Source organism: Mastomys coucha, unplaced genomic scaffold, assembly GCF_008632895.1.
Source record: "Mastomys coucha isolate ucsf_1 unplaced genomic scaffold, UCSF_Mcou_1 pScaffold16, whole genome shotgun sequence".
Taxonomy (NCBI): Eukaryota; Metazoa; Chordata; class Mammalia; order Rodentia; family Muridae; genus Mastomys; species Mastomys coucha.
This window is the reverse complement of record NW_022196898.1, coordinates 93,947,604-93,963,044: the sequence shown is the minus strand read 5'-3', so window position 1 is coordinate 93,963,044 and position 15,441 is coordinate 93,947,604. Positions and strand designations below refer to the sequence as shown.

At 43.9% G+C, this 15,441-nt stretch overlaps 2 protein-coding genes across 2 annotated transcripts in view; one reads left to right on the top strand and one right to left on the bottom strand.

The window, feature by feature from the left end:
* The window catches only part of LOC116094386 (uricase), a 38,529-nt gene extending 36,405 nt beyond the window's left edge, over positions 1 to 2,124 (bottom strand). The window contains exon 1 of the mRNA XM_031376190.1: positions 2,093 to 2,124. Coding sequence (XP_031232050.1) covers positions 2,093 to 2,122 — 30 coding nt within the window. The 5' untranslated portion in view covers positions 2,123 to 2,124. The remainder of the gene's footprint in view (positions 1 to 2,092) is intronic.
* Dnase2b (deoxyribonuclease 2 beta) overlaps positions 1 to 15,441 on the top strand; it is a 38,644-nt gene that overhangs the window by 19,961 nt on the left and 3,242 nt on the right. Inside the window, exons 2-6 of the mRNA XM_031376189.1 lie at positions 2,818 to 3,032; positions 5,899 to 6,076; positions 10,209 to 10,287; positions 12,569 to 12,730; positions 14,908 to 15,105. Coding sequence (XP_031232049.1) covers positions 2,920 to 3,032; positions 5,899 to 6,076; positions 10,209 to 10,287; positions 12,569 to 12,730; positions 14,908 to 15,105 — 730 coding nt within the window. The 5' untranslated portion in view covers positions 2,818 to 2,919. The remainder of the gene's footprint in view (positions 1 to 2,817; positions 3,033 to 5,898; positions 6,077 to 10,208; positions 10,288 to 12,568; positions 12,731 to 14,907; positions 15,106 to 15,441) is intronic.

The window sequence follows — 15,441 nt, the reverse complement described above, 5'->3', positions numbered from 1 at the left end:
GCTGGAGGGTGGCCCTGCAGGTGGGGGGGCTGGAGGGTGGCTCTGCAGGTGGAGCTCTTGTAAGCTTTGGCAGAGGAGCCGAGTTTGCTTCCAGTGCCCGTGTCTAGTTGGCCATAACTACCTGTCACCTCCAGCTTCAGGGCGATGCGAGCCTCTGCCCTCTGAGTGCACGGCACCTGCGCGCACACACACAGATACACACAATTAAAAATAAAATACAATATATGTAAGAGGAGCCCAGTGCTAACACAGACACCCAGGAGCTGGAATACATGAACGATGAAAACATACAAGGGTGTGAGAAAGGCAGAGAGAGGAAGAAGCGCCCTCCAAACAAGCAGGACTCAAATCTTCCAGAATCTCTGGGTGAACAAACACCAGGTCAGTCCATTCCCAAGCCATGAGCTCTTCCCTGTTTACTTGGCCATGTCAAGAAGAAAGCAGTTTCTACTGTTTTTACAAATCCTAGGCTGTGAACAAACATGGTATATACAGCGTGGCTTCAGAAGCAAGGGGCATCATGAAAACTATTTTGTCCTATTTGCAGCTTCCTCGGTCAGCAAACCTCAGGTTTCTTTCTATTATGTCACTTCATTGGTTTAGTAAAAAGAAAAAAAAAAAAAAGGACATATTGGCATCTAGGAGTTGGGGCCTTGCTGGAATCCCTGGAGACTCTGACCAGCTGGTTACAGTGTTTGACAGTGAAGCAGTTACATAAGGAGTGTTGTTGACAGACAGCCCACATGACAGAGTCAGCTACACCAAAAAAGAAAGCTTATTAAAAGTGTCTTTCCGGACCTTGAAATGAAATCGGATTTAGCAAATGAAACTTAAACACAGATGTCCTTCAGCCCCACTCGCAGGAAGGTAAGGATGATAGCCTTGGCTAACCCTTAAGGGTCGTTTACTAATGTCACCAGCCCAGCACTGTGATGTGTGGACGGCAAGGAGGACAGTGCAGAAATTATTCTCTACCTCATCATAAAGCTGCCGTTAGGTGCCAGAGATGAAAACAAGCTGCTTACGTTCTCACAATGACTCAGCCAACCCTGGACTTGATGTGCCCAATCGTGCACGCTTCTTAAGATGAAAGAAGTAAATGATACTTTTGTTCATTTTAAAATAAATTAAACTTCATGCCATGAATATTTTATTGTTCACAGTGATTGAAATTATTTTTCTGAACACTATTATAACCTATAAATCAAAATGCAGGAAAGGTAAGGAAAACGTTTCTTGATTTAGTTGATTCTGACAGCTCTCTCATAGAAAGCTCTTGAGCTGCTGGCTTAGCACATCAGCTCAGCCTGGGTTTAAATTTTAGGATGAACCTGCACTGCCAATAAACGTATCTAAAGTATAAGCTCTGGGAGCCTGGAGAATAGCTCAGTTTATAAAGTACTTGCCGCCCAAGCATAGGGATCCGAGTTCAGTCCCCCAGAGCCCACATTTAAAAGGCTGGCCATGGTGGCAAACACCTGTAAGAGGATTCCTAGAGCTTATGGAGCTAACCAGCCCAACCAAGATAGTGAACTCCAGGCCAGTGCAAATCCTGACTTCAAACAATTAAGACAGAATGATTGAGGAAAACATCCAATATGGACTTTAGACCTCACTCACACACAAACACACAACACTCTACACACACACTATGGATTCCTGACCCCAGATGGAGGGAGCCCGATTCTGACCATTTGAGATAAAGTCCAGAATTCTGCCCTTTTGTGGGTAACACAGATAAATGTGAATTTTGTCAGTGGATCCATAGCATTCCTCTGTCCTCTATCTTAGGAGAAATAGAGCCGCAAGCCCTTCCTTTGCCACAAACGAGAATCCTGGAGAATACCAGCAAGGCTAGTCCACAGAAGGGACCTGATCTTCAGGGATCTGGTTAGGTCTGCATCTCCAACATGACTCCAATCTGAGTCCATAACCATGGAGAGACAGAGCAGAGCCACCGTGATTTACAGGCATGAAGTGCCTGCTACTTAGCATGACAGTAGAGTGCAGATTCAAGAAAAGTAAAGAAATACTGGCAGATGTGTGTGTATCCATCTACCCTTTCCCTCCTCTCATGGGTAGGGTGGCTCACCTTTCCATAGTCGTCATGGTAGTGAGCCATTTCCCCTCAGCCTTTAACTTGAGGTTCGGATTCAAGAATGAGTGAGAATGGTGTGGAATGAAGAGAGGTTGGTAACGGGTTTTATTTAGCCCCAAAGAGTAGGCGATCAATACTGACCTGATTACATAGTGGACAGTGAGACACAAAGGCCTTTCAAAGCCAAGTGCCTTGCTGAGTGGTCAGAACCAGGGGGTGTGTAGAAGATAGGTCAACATTTTTGCTGAAATGCAATTGAATTCACTCTTAAGTTTGAAGCAACCTTCAGAATAGTGTTTAGAAGTTATTCCCTTAAAGACAGGGGTTATTATAGGCTATTAACCTATTATAAAGGCTATTATAGGACAGATCTTAATTACTAAGAAGGCAAAGGTTTCATCGTTTCTAGCTATGTATGAATTGCATGCATCTACACCTACAGTAGTCAATTAGAAGAGAAGAGAAACACGGACTACACCTCACTCAACATCAGTTTGTCGGGGATTCCTCTTCTCACACACTTCACATATTGAATTCACTCCAAAGAGTTAACTGCATAGGTATCCAGATAAATAAATACCCCTTTCCCTCCAGATTTTTCTATGACTTTGCAAACTAGTCAGCAACGGAGCACAAAGCCATCCCGAGTCACACTGGAATGCTGTGACAGAACCATCAGATGACATGGGACTCAGCCGCTTCTGTTTGTGCCCAAACAGTGAACAGCAAAAGTGACTAGAACCCGCAGCAGAGCCAGCGTGGCCTGAGAAAGACTTGACACTCCACGGTCCACTGCATGGAATGAAGGCCACGGGTAGAAAATGGCGGCAAAGCCTCTAAGAACAGCTCTGTCTTTGCTCTTCTTTGCCCTCTCGGGGGTCCTGGGGAAACCAGAAGTCTCGTGCAGAAATGAAGACGGTGAAGCTGTGGACTGGTAGGTAAAAGAAATGGGGTGATTGGAGTGTGCAAGTAGAAAGTCGGGGTTTGTCTGTGGTGACCCTAAGGAAGCCCTCCACCGGGCTTCCTCCCTTTAAAAAGAAAGAGCCTGAGGCTGGGGATATGTGGCAGGACGCTTGCTTAGCATGCATGAAGTCTTAGTCTCTAGTGCCACATAAACTGGGCAGGATGGCGCACATGTGTAACCTCAGCAGGAGTGTCCGGAGTTCAAGGACAGGCTCAGCAGCAGCATGAGTTCTAGGCTAGCCTGGCTTATATGAGATCCTGTGTTAAATAAATAAATAGATACGTTAATTAACTAAAAAGAACAAGATTAAAGTGCGAGAACGGACTCAATTCCCAGGCGGAGCTGGCTGCTGAGTGTGTGAGATAGCCCTGAGAAAGCGCCAAGCAGCTCTCTGGAGCCTGTGTCGATGCTCTTGGGAGGACACGGCTCAGAGGCGGAAAGGGACTTAGCTGATAGATGTCACCTGGCAGTTTCCTTTCATTGCATGTCCCCTTCCTGAGACCCAAAGCTGGGAAAGCACGCGGCTTTTCTAAAGCTGAGCCATACCTTTCTTCTTATGGTGCCCAGCATTGTTGGGTTAATCTTCATTCACAAGGCAGTCCAGGCAACAGGCAGGAGGTTATTGGTCTCTAGCACAGTGCTGAAGAGACGACCCACACTAAGTCACTGTGCTGAGATCCTCCTAGGATCTCTGCTCTTCAACTCTTGAGTTCCAGTCTGCCATGGTGGTTGACGTCACTGTGTGAAGTTCAAGCTAAAGATCGGTCAGTCTTTCAGCATTGATGAGCTCCGACCAGGCCCTGCCCTGAGTTTTAGAGACAGAGATACGAACAGCACATAGTTCCTCCTGTCGAGGGGCTTGGATTTGCGGGATGGATACAGGACATTGGGGAACACACAGCCAAGGAGGTGTCCTTGAAGAAGTAACTTTCACCTAAGTTTTAAGAATAATTATGAAGTTCTCTTTAAAAATAGTAAGGAGATGCCATGGGAGCTCCAGCCAATAGAAGATCAAAGACATAGTGCAGAATCAAGGGGCAGCCTGTGAAGTGTGGCATTTGGGGTGGAGTCGTACGCAGAGGTGTCTGCAGACGAACCACAATGGGAGGCGTAGGTCATGAAAGGCTTCAGGGGCTGTGCCTCGGGATTTGAACCTGATGTTTGAAAGGGAACTGCAGAAGGACTTGAAGCAAGGTGGTGATACAATCTGATGTGCACACCAATGATGCAAAAGACAGATGGGAGAGAACCAGCCTGGAACCACAGAGTCGAAGGAGTTTAGTAACACAGACAAAATGTGAAGACCTGATTTAAGAAGTAGCCATGGAAACTGGGGAAAAAGAACGGTCTGGAAAGGTGGAAGGTGGATGGTCGGGGGTGGGGGGGCAGTGTCTCTTGAGAGCATATGATCCAAAATAGAACAGGATGAATTGACTTGGTGCAAAATACTATAAATTTGGTTTCAAAAATGTGGAGCTGGGAGTGTCCGGGCATACTTTTGTCTAGATGTCCAGCTCAACCCAGAGGTCGATGAGTACAGAGACGGTCACCCAGGAGAAATGGCTGAGTGCTGCTCTCGCCTAGGAACTCTGGCATAACAACAGTCTTCAGATGCTATCATTGGGAGGGGGCCAAATTGTGACTGATAGGTTTTTTTTTTGGTTTGTTGTCACAACTAAATGGGTATATTACTTAGCAATACATGTCAAAAAGACATGCATAGCTGCTTAGCAGAGAAGTTGCTCAACTGTCGCAAAGTTAGCATAGCTCCTGCCATGTGCGAGGACCTGGCCTCGGGAGGTAGAAGGCAGGACAGACTGGAGAGAACCAAGCAGGAGGTGGGTGACATTCTTGGGAAGACCATTGCATTTGATGATGTATGTATTATGTTTGGCTTACGGAGGCTCTTGGGGTTAATTACAGGGTTACATGCTATTATAATATATTTGGTTAGATCAGCCATTTTTTAAATTAGGGGGAATTTGCTATTGGAGAACTTTTGACAAGGTTTAGAGACAGTTTTGAGGGTCACAACATTGGGAATATAGGCATCTAAAAGTGAAGGGTCAGATATCTTACAGGACACAGACCAGCTCAGTAAAAATTAGTTTGACCACAATGGGACTAGAGCTCATAAGAAAGCCTGGGCTGGGTGATCCAAGGCTGGCTGAACTCTATTTAGGTCCAACTACTTGTCTTCACTGGGAAATACTCAAAGGAGATAACAAGCAGGAAGCAATAGATACAGACAGAAAAGGCCTGCTTCAAATACTTACTAAGCAAATCCTTAACCCAGAGAATTCTGGGAAACAGCTGAAGAATGGTGCTGAGGACTAGGCTTAAAGAAGCCTCCACCGCTGCCTACGCCCACGCCTAGATCTCATAGCCACCTGAGGAGCCCCAAAGAGACCGGGTGCTAAGCACTGTGGGAAGAGCGAGTCTCTCCAGTGCATACCCACCTGAGGAGCCCCAAAGAGACCAGAGGCTAAGCACTGTGGTAAGAGCGAGTCTCTCCAGGGCACACCTAGCCCTTGACCTTCTATTCCCTGTGACCACTGGGGTGATGGGAACAATGGAGAGAATCACTCTTAGGACTCATGGGCTTTCATTTCAGGGGCTCCAGCCCCTAGGCCAGCTGATGTCATAGAACATACCACCCATGCCAAGCTTGCCCTCCCTGGAAGGAAGAGATGGAAGAATAGGCCGAAGCCCCCAGCATTCCGTTTCCTTGCAGGCCTCCCATGAGACACCAATGGGTATACAAGTGTTTAATAGAAAGTGTTGTCAGAAAAGCAGTCAGTCAATGATAGCAAATCTTAACTCCTTGCTCTGTTAGGTTTACCTTTTATAAGTTACCCAAAAGGGCTGGCAAGCAAAGTCAAGAGGAGGGCCTGCAGTACCTATACCTGGACTCCACAATGCAGACCTGGAGCAAGAGCCACCACCCGATTAACAGCAGCAGGAGCGCGCTGGGACGGACCTTAGAGCACCTGTATGAAGCACATAACTCCAAGGTAGGCTGCAGTCAACCATTTGTGGAGATCATAGATCAAAAAAGGATGTTTGGAATATATATTTTTTGCACACTTACATTTTTAGAACATATATATGTATGTATATATATTGTGTGTATATATGTATATGTGTATATACATGTGTGTATGTGTATATATGTGTGTACATATATATGTGAGTGTATATATATAAATATAAAGATATAGATAGATAGATAGATAGATAGATAGATAGATAGATAGATAGATTATGCTTACTTAGCCCCAGAAACTTGAGATGAACTTATTCAGAACCAGTCTAGGACCATTTAATCGACCTGACCAAGGCTTTAAGAAGCACATCATCATAATCCACACCAATGTCAAATTATTGGCTCACTTTATTAAAACAAAGACTAATCCCTGTGCAAAGGATCATGGGAACCAAGCAAAAGCATCAAGGCATCTCTCTTTACAAAAAGGGAGTGTAGAGACCTGAACTGGGCTAGCTAGTACACTTGGCCAAGATGGCTTCCATCTTCTATCCCTGACTCGATGATGGCACAGGGGAAATCAGGAAGGCATCTGAGGGAAATGGGTTAAGAGCCCTCTCGTGCTGCTGGGCAATACAGGTCTGTGATCATTGCGTCTCAAGTTATAGATGGTTTGAATCATGGTGTTGGTGAGTTGCTGATGAGTCAAGTAAAAGCTCCTCTGGGCTTTCCTTTTAATTAACTGTTTTCAGAAGTGTAGGCTGACAGCTAAGGCCTTAGCTTCAGGGGCCCCATTCCTGGTTCACCCGAGAGAAGACGAAGCGTTAGGTAATGACCTAGGCGTTAGGTAATGAACCGAATGAAGACCTGCCTCAGGGTGACCAGCCCTGGGGGATTCCGGGATCTACCTGTTTTACAGAGACTGCTTCCCAAACAGGGATAACAAGTAAAACCAAGCTGTACGTGGGACACAGTTTCACCCCATGAATGCATTCCCTGACAGTGATGGACACGTTTAAAGTGACTGTTCCTGTGCTATGCTGGGCTTACCGACTGTTTCTATAAGATGCTGGGTTCATTGCTAGGGGTTTGCCTGTTAAGTATTGTAATGCTTGGCACAGGACTGCTCTAGCTTCCAGTGCTACTGCACAAATCTACTTGAACATTCACTCGGGAGCTGTCACTGTGTGCAGAGACGTTCGTTTTACCCACCTGCCGTTAAAAGCAAGCTTGAAGCAAAGTTCCCCGGTTAAAATGACTCTGTACGCTGTTTGAATACACGAGATGTGCCAAGCCCTGTTTCAGGTGGTTTTCAAAGTGATTTAATCTCAACAACAACCCCGTTTTGAATAAGAGGGCTATTATGTAAAATGAAAACCGACTGAGCCGCTTTGGTTTCCAGGGTCGGTGATGGCAACCTGGAACAGAAGCCGTTAGTGGGGAAATAAACCCTTGCATTGTTCTCATCTCTGTCCCAGAGACTCCTGGAGCGGAGAAGAGAGGAAAAAAAAATAACATTGCCAGACCACAGTCATCCACCTTAGTTGGAAGAGATGCATATTTGATTCTCAGATTAGCAGACCCCAATGATGACCTGGGGTGTGCAAAGGTACCCCAGGACCTAGGAGAGAAAAGGTACTGCCTAGAGAAAAAAAAAAAAAACAACGGGTGCAAGGGTCAAGTGTGATTCACACCTATAATCCTAACACTAAGAAGGTAACTGAAGCAGGAGGATCACTGTCAGTTCAAGGCCTGCCTGGGATCTATGTGACTTCCAGGTTCATCTGGGTTGCAGACGAAAATCCCTCACCCTAAAACTTAAGGAAGCAAGGAATTAAAGAGTATAAGGGAAATAAAGGGGAGCTTTGGAGGCAGTCTAATGACAGTGTAAAAGCATCGGCTGTCTGGGTGAAAGAAACCCAGGCACACGGGGCGATCTAGGAAGGAGAAGGTCAGGAAAGGCGTTGTTTTCCATGTCTGATTGGCTCAAAAGAAGAAAGCAACAGAGCAAACGGCAGGTATGCGTGACTACGTGAGAGTACACTGACCGGATGAGAGAGCCATCTGCCCCCAGTGACCTAGGTCTCTAACCTTTGACCTGGTATTGATCATCTAATGATAGTGGGATGGAAGATCAGACCAACTATCTAATTTTGCATGACAAATGTCAAGGTGACTGAGTCCTCCAACAGCCTGGTTACAATTTGAATTGCTTTTCTTCTTTTACCTTTGCAAATAAGGACCCTCTTTATTCCTTAATAATCAAATTACTCTGCAGTGGCTTACCCTTGCCTAACTGTATCTCCTGCTAGACTAAGGTCAAAGAATCATCCCCTCCGTCCAACATCCAATAATCGAGAGAGTGCCTGACATGGGATCAAGGAATATCTCTGGGCCCCCGGGGAGGTGGCTCAGTGTGTCAAGTGCTTGCTGGGCCAGCATAAGGACCCCAAAGCCAAATGTGGGGTGCTATGCCTGCAGCAACAGCACTGTGGGGTTGAGACAAACAGGTCTCTAGGATTTAATGGCAGCCAGCTTGGCTGTACCAGTGAGCTCCAGGTTCAATGGAGAAGCAGTGGAAGACCACGCCCCCACATCTTCACATGCTCATAGTCAGTCAAACGCACCCAGTTCTATGAGCCTGGGCTAGTCTTGAACTCCTGGTCTGCCAACTTTAACCTACTTACTGCTGTAATTACAGCTATATGCCACCAGTCTATCCTGCCAACTTTATTTATCAGTACCATCTTCTCCATAGCTGTCTGCTACACTCACTGTTTTAATAATAGATATCATCTATTGTAAGAATAAATCTCTTCACCAGATCATGCTCCCATATGGCACCCAAAAGGCATACATATGGCCTTGTTACTACAGTCGAAGACAGCACAGGGTAACTGTCAGAGTTCTCAGAAGAAGGATACATTATCTGTAGCTGATTGTTTTGGGTATTTTTTTAAAGGTAGGGGTTTCGGGGGAGCGAGCTAATAAAAGTGCTTATTTTCCTGGGAATGCCAAAACCCTACTATGTATTTTTAAGTGTTTTTAGATTACCTCAAATAATTACCTTCAAAGATTGGGTTATTTTGCTTCGTTTTTGTACAGAAATGAGTTGCCCTTGCTGCTTTTATTACGTCACTGAGTTTTGTTTTTTTTTTTTCAATATCAACATCATGGGTTTCAATAAAAGTCACCAAATCACGGAGGAAATGGAACGCCCCCGTCCTCAAAACAAGTATAAGCTCCCTCCAAATGACAAAGAGAGACTATCAAAAATAAAAGCTTTTCTCCGACAATGTGTTTGGAGACTCTTACCAGGAGAAAGTCAGCATCATACATTAATGTCACCACTGTTTGTTTCTAAGCAGGAAAACATCACTGTCCGAAGGTGATGTGGTGCTGGCAGTTTGGAGGAAAAGCCAGCTCTCAGAGCAGAGAAGAAGGGAGCAGGCAATAAGGAGCCCTGACTAATCAAAGCTATGGGAAGGCAGAGAGGCGTGGCACAGGCAGAGAAAATGAAATCCAGACAGCCGCTTCCACACTGCGCCTGTAACATCAGTGGAAAAAAACCAGGTGTAACCTTTGCCTGGTTGTTCCAACTTCATTTCCTGAGCAAATAATTGAGCACTCTTTATCGTACGCTGGTTGCTTAATCAGAAACCTGCTTTTAAAACAACCAAGAAAAACGGAACGCTCATCCTCACACAGATCACGTAGGGCTCCTGTCACATGGGCTCAAGTGTGCTCAGGAGCTGAGAAGACGGGTTTCTCAGGAAAGCACTTGCCATTCAGGCAGGAGGATAAGCCCTGGGAGATGCGGCCCATCCCAGAGCTGAGGGGAAGGGGTCGGGGATCCCTGAGGTTGGCCGGCAAGTCAGCCTCCTCCATTTGGCTAGTCCTCTGCAGCCAAAATACCCCGGTTGTTCTCTAGATCACACACACTCACGCACACACGCACACCACAGATATGTATACATACATGTACACATAAAACCTTCATGGCTGAAAATGGACTTCTCCCCTTCCATCCCGCATGTCACAGAATTCATGTTCCTATGTATTAATGAAAGCTCTGCACTGCAGGCTGCAGCAGATAGAAAGAATGGAAGTCATGGAAACTGGAAGATCTGTGCCATTATAACCCTTGTGTGCTCTTGCAGAACGACACTGCCTATCTAATATACAATGATGGCGTCCCTGCATCCGTGAATTACAGCAGACAGTATGGACATTCCAAAGGTACATCGGCAGCTCTCGGTTTCTCTTTCCTATTGGGAATCAACATTTTCTTAAACCTTTCTTCTTTAATATCCTCATATCCCATATTTAAAAGACAGTTTTTGTTTTTTATGGCTTATTCTCATTTACTGAGATATGAGTTTTATATAACACAATACAAAATAATTATATGACTTGACATGCCAATGCCCTCCTCAGAAATCCCAATTTACTTTTTAATGTTTTTTAAAAAATGTCTTTTAGCCGGGCAGTGGTGGCACACGCCTTTAATCCCAGCACTTGGGAGGCAGAGGCAGGCGGATTTCTGAGTTCGAGGCCAGCCTGGTCTACAGAGTGAGTTCCAGGACAGCCAGGGCTACTCAGAGAAACCCTGTCTCAAAAAAAAAAAAATAAAATAAAATAAAAAATGTCTTTTAAAGCAAGCACCTAAGTACTGGTTGTGCAAATATCAGCTATGCATACATACACATATATACATATATACACACCTATATATATATGTATATATATACACATATATAGTGATATATATTTAAAGTTTTTCTTTATACTCATATATACTTTGTCAAAAATTATTACTTCATACAATAATTCTTAACATAGCAATATTTGTTATTTTTCATTTGCAAACTATACATGTGTTACAGAAAATGTAAAAATGTAGCTAAACCAAAAATCTATAATGCTAATACTCAGTAGATTATAAAACTATTATAATTACTAATTTCCAATGTTTTCAACTTAAAACATTACAAATAACTTCTATGACAGTAAGTATTCTCCAGAAAGTTGCAAACCCAAATACCTTCAAAGGGAGCCACATAAGGCCAGCATGTGACACAAACTGAGCAAACAGGTGACTTGAGAGGACACCAAATGTCTGACAAGGGCATCCAGCACCAGGAAGTGTATGGATGCAATTTTTCAGGAGGTACTGCAAATTAGTATTTTTAGAAAATATTTTGGTATTTAACATTTAGCAGTGAATAGATTCATGTTTAGCAAACCTAATATGTCATCAAGGGGCATTTGGCCCTAGGGCAGCCAATTTGCAGTATCTGATTAAAAATTCGGTATATAACCAGCCATGGTCACAAACACCAAGAATTCCAGGGCTGCAGAGACTGAAGCAGGGGCACTGCCATGAGAATGAGGCCAGCCTGGGCTACAGTATGAGACTCGGTCTACTCCCTACACTTCCCCAAACAGAAACCATGTGTAATGACTGTCAAACGCTGTGAACATTGAAAGCTTTTGATGTCATCGCTGCCCGTATGGAAGCCTTGGAACCCAGGGGCATTCACCCAGGCGATATTTTCTACCCTCACTCCAAGTGCCTCTCATCCTTCCTCCTCCAGGCTGTTAGCTGTAGCAAGTATTTGGTCCACAGGTACCTGACACCCAAGAGGTGGTGACGCCAAGGTCATGAGACCTATTAGGAGACAGACCCTCCCACAGCTTCCAACCCTGCTCGTATTGTTCAAGGTGGCTCTGAAAGGCAACAGTCAACCGGCATTTGAATAGATTTGCTGGCATGTTCATACGTGATCAAGAACGTCTCCTTAACCCGTCATATGCTGATAAACACAGAATATGCTGGACAAAGGGGATGGAAATCTATTTGCTTCCTTTGTGGTTTTCATTTTTGTAGGCTCCAGAGATTTTTTTTAAAAGTCATGCTCAACAAGGATGCTTTTGTGTGCCTACCTGGTATCTTCCCCCTTTGTCTCTTTTAAATCAGATCTGTAGAAATTCAGTTACCCTTCTCCAATGAAATGAGCAGCTGTCCCTTAAAACAAAGTGCAGCCAGCATCCTCCTTTGTTTGATCTTGCCTCTTTTAATTTGCTTTTGCCGCCCTTTGACAGTAACTTAGCAATGAAGACTCCAGCCAAAGCTTGCCAACTGACAGTATGTTTACAATATCTTTAACAAGATCAAATTCCAATTTAGAGAATTTGCCAAACTAGTTTCAACAAAGAATTACTCTTAGCTCTTCACAAAGTGTCTGCCCTGGCTCACACACACACACACACACACACACACACACACACACACACTATGATGTGTAATTGAGTTGTTATTGATATCCTTGAAAAATAAGCATAATAATTCTCAAGGACCTAAGAAAGCATTAGCCTAACATGTAAGTAGGCTTTGGTATTACAGCTTTGAACTGTATTTTAAAAAGAGATCTGGCTTTTTGTTTTCTGGGTTTTTTGTTTTTGTTGTTTTTTTTGTTTGTTTGTTTGTTTATCTAAATCAAATGTTTTTCTCTGGTAGGTCTGCTGGTATGGAACAGAATGCAGGGGTTCTGGCTGATACATTCTGTCCCCAAGTTTCCCCCAGTTCCAGAACATGGCTATGACTATCCAACCTCGGGGAAGCGATATGCACAAAGCGGCATCTGCATCACTTTCAAATACAGCCAGTATGAGACAATAGGTACGCCGGAGCACAGCACGTGAGCAGAGGCAGCGCAAGCGCAGAGGGGGTAGGACCAATATGAGACAATAGGGAGGAGCTGATGAGCAGGGGGGCAGTGTGCGCGCATGCGTGGGATGGGAAGCAGGCGTCCTGTAAATAAGTATGCCCCTTCATCTGCAAGTCTTTGTAGACTCTCGCACTGTGTGTGCTATGGTGAAACCTTGGTCAGGAGCCCTTACCCAGCCCTAGTTCCCAGTCTGTAAAGGGCATTGTTGAACTTGACTAGGGCAATACTTTCAAGTGAATTCAGGGCCAGGTGGATAACAAAAAATGAAAGTCCTGGGGACAGTGACAAACTTGGGTGTTGGTTTTCCATCGGATTCCTTCAGAAACACAAGACTACTGACTAAAGATCTCTGTATGTCTCGTGAGGAACTAGAAACCGTGTTTGGGGTTGAGGGAGAGGGGTGGGTGTTGGGGGATAAGAGACAAACCACTATTTTTAAATGTAAGTTCAATGTTAGGTTATTTTTTTTAATTTTTTTCAGACAAAATGCTGCCTCCATACCACCAACATCACACCTTAGCACTATATAAACTTCTAAAATCTCACACTCAAATAAACCAAAATACTTATATTTGACAAACTATGGTGTACAAGTAAGACAAGACTTAGTGTTATATGATTTATATATTTATATGTGTAAAATACATATATAAAACATATAAGCATATATGATTTATAAAATATAAATATATTATATGATTTATAAAACATGGTTTTTAAACACACACATATATATGTGTATATATATACATATACATATGTATATACATATATACATATGTATATATATGATTTATTAGAGTGGCTCACAGCTAATCCAACAATGGCTATCTACCCATTCAATGGAAAGGTCAAGAGTCCCGTAGCTTTTCAGACCATTGGCTGTCGTCTCGCTGGTCTACCACACATGCCTCTACTGCATATGCCTGAAGCCAAAGAAGTAAGCTGTAATTTCAGGGAAGAATTGAAATTGACATCAGGCATGCAGAAGGCATGCAGGCAGCAAGGAAAAGCTTCCTTCTTTCATGTCCTTTATATATATATGCTGCCTGAGAAGGTGTGGCCCAGATTGAAGGTAGATCTTCCCATCTCAAAAGATTTCCATTAAAAAGGTAGGTGTTCCCACCCCAAATGACTTAAGGAAAGTCCCTCACAGCGTTTAATTCTGGATTTAGTCAAGTTGACAACCAAGAAGAGCTGTCACGTCCCTCACTTAACTGGTGGAGTTTATTCTCTAATTAGGGTGCTGAGCAGTACAGAGGTGAGATCTACATGAGTTTATTATTCGTCAATCTTAATAATTGGCAAAGGAGTTCTCGCCTCTTACACATGTACAGGTGGCAAGTTCTCTCCTCTTACACATGTACATATAGAAGAGAAAATGGGCCCTCAAGACAGGGCTATCTAAGAGTCAAATTTAACTTCAGCATCTACAAGTTTTATCATCACAGGTATGTGGCACAGAGTCTCAGCTAATTCATGTAAAAAATGAGGCTGTCAGTAGTAACGGATTTACCTAGTAAGGTTATTGTGAGGATTACGTGAGGGAAACAAACTCACCCTGGGGAGAAGGCTTGGATAACTGTTTGCCGGGACCTAAGTTCAAATCCCCAGACTCCACATAAAGTCAAGCATAGCACCAATGCATCAGGAACCCCAATGCTCCCATGGCTCCAGAGGTGGGGTCAGATGCTCAGGGGCCAGCTAGATTCAGGTATGCAGTGCAAACAGGAGAGAGACCATATCTTAAATAAAACAGAATTCAAGGACTGCCACCTGAGGTTGTCCTCTGACCTTCACATATGGCAGGCACATGCCCACACACATATGCATACACACCATACATACATACACACATACGTACATACACAAGCTCCCTCCCCTGAAAAGATTAAAAACTACATGATGTACTAATATATATATATATATATATATGTATGTATATGTATATATATACATATAATATAAAGCTCAATAGGCTTCAGTTGCTTTGACCACAAGGCATTTGAAGGCTGTTGCTTTAAAAAAAAAAGACGTTTTAATCCCCACACAAAAAAATCCATAATATCAGGAAGCATTTCCATTTGTGCTTAAGTTCTTAACTCTTCCCTGTTGTCTCTTGATTTAGATTCTCAGCTTTTGGTCTTCCAACCAAATATCTACAGCTGTTTCATCCCAAACACCTTTCACTGGGAACTCATCCACATGCCCCAGATGTGTGCCAAGTCCAGTTCCTCAAAGATCCCTAGGCGGCGCCTCGGCATACTTCAGTCAGCCCACGGTCTAAACTTTGTCCATTTTGCGAAATCGGATTCTTATATTGATGGTATGAATGGCTATCACCAAAGAGTGTCAGTAGGAATCATTGTGGGTTGCTGAGAGAAGACAATCCGGTTAAGCAGGACAGAGAAGGGGGAAAGAGGGGAAGCTAAAGGGAGGGAGAAAAAGGAAGAAACAGTTTGGCACCAACTTGTGCCAGATTCAGCCACAGCGCATTTCATACACATGCATCAAACTGGAAGCTTCAGAGTTTGCTGGCCATGAAGCCACAGCTATTTCTGACATCCGCCAGACAGTTTTCTTGAGCCTTCCTCATTCTCAAGCCTCTTATATAACCTCTCTCTCTCTCTCTCTCTCTCCCTCCCTCCTCTCTCCCTCCCTC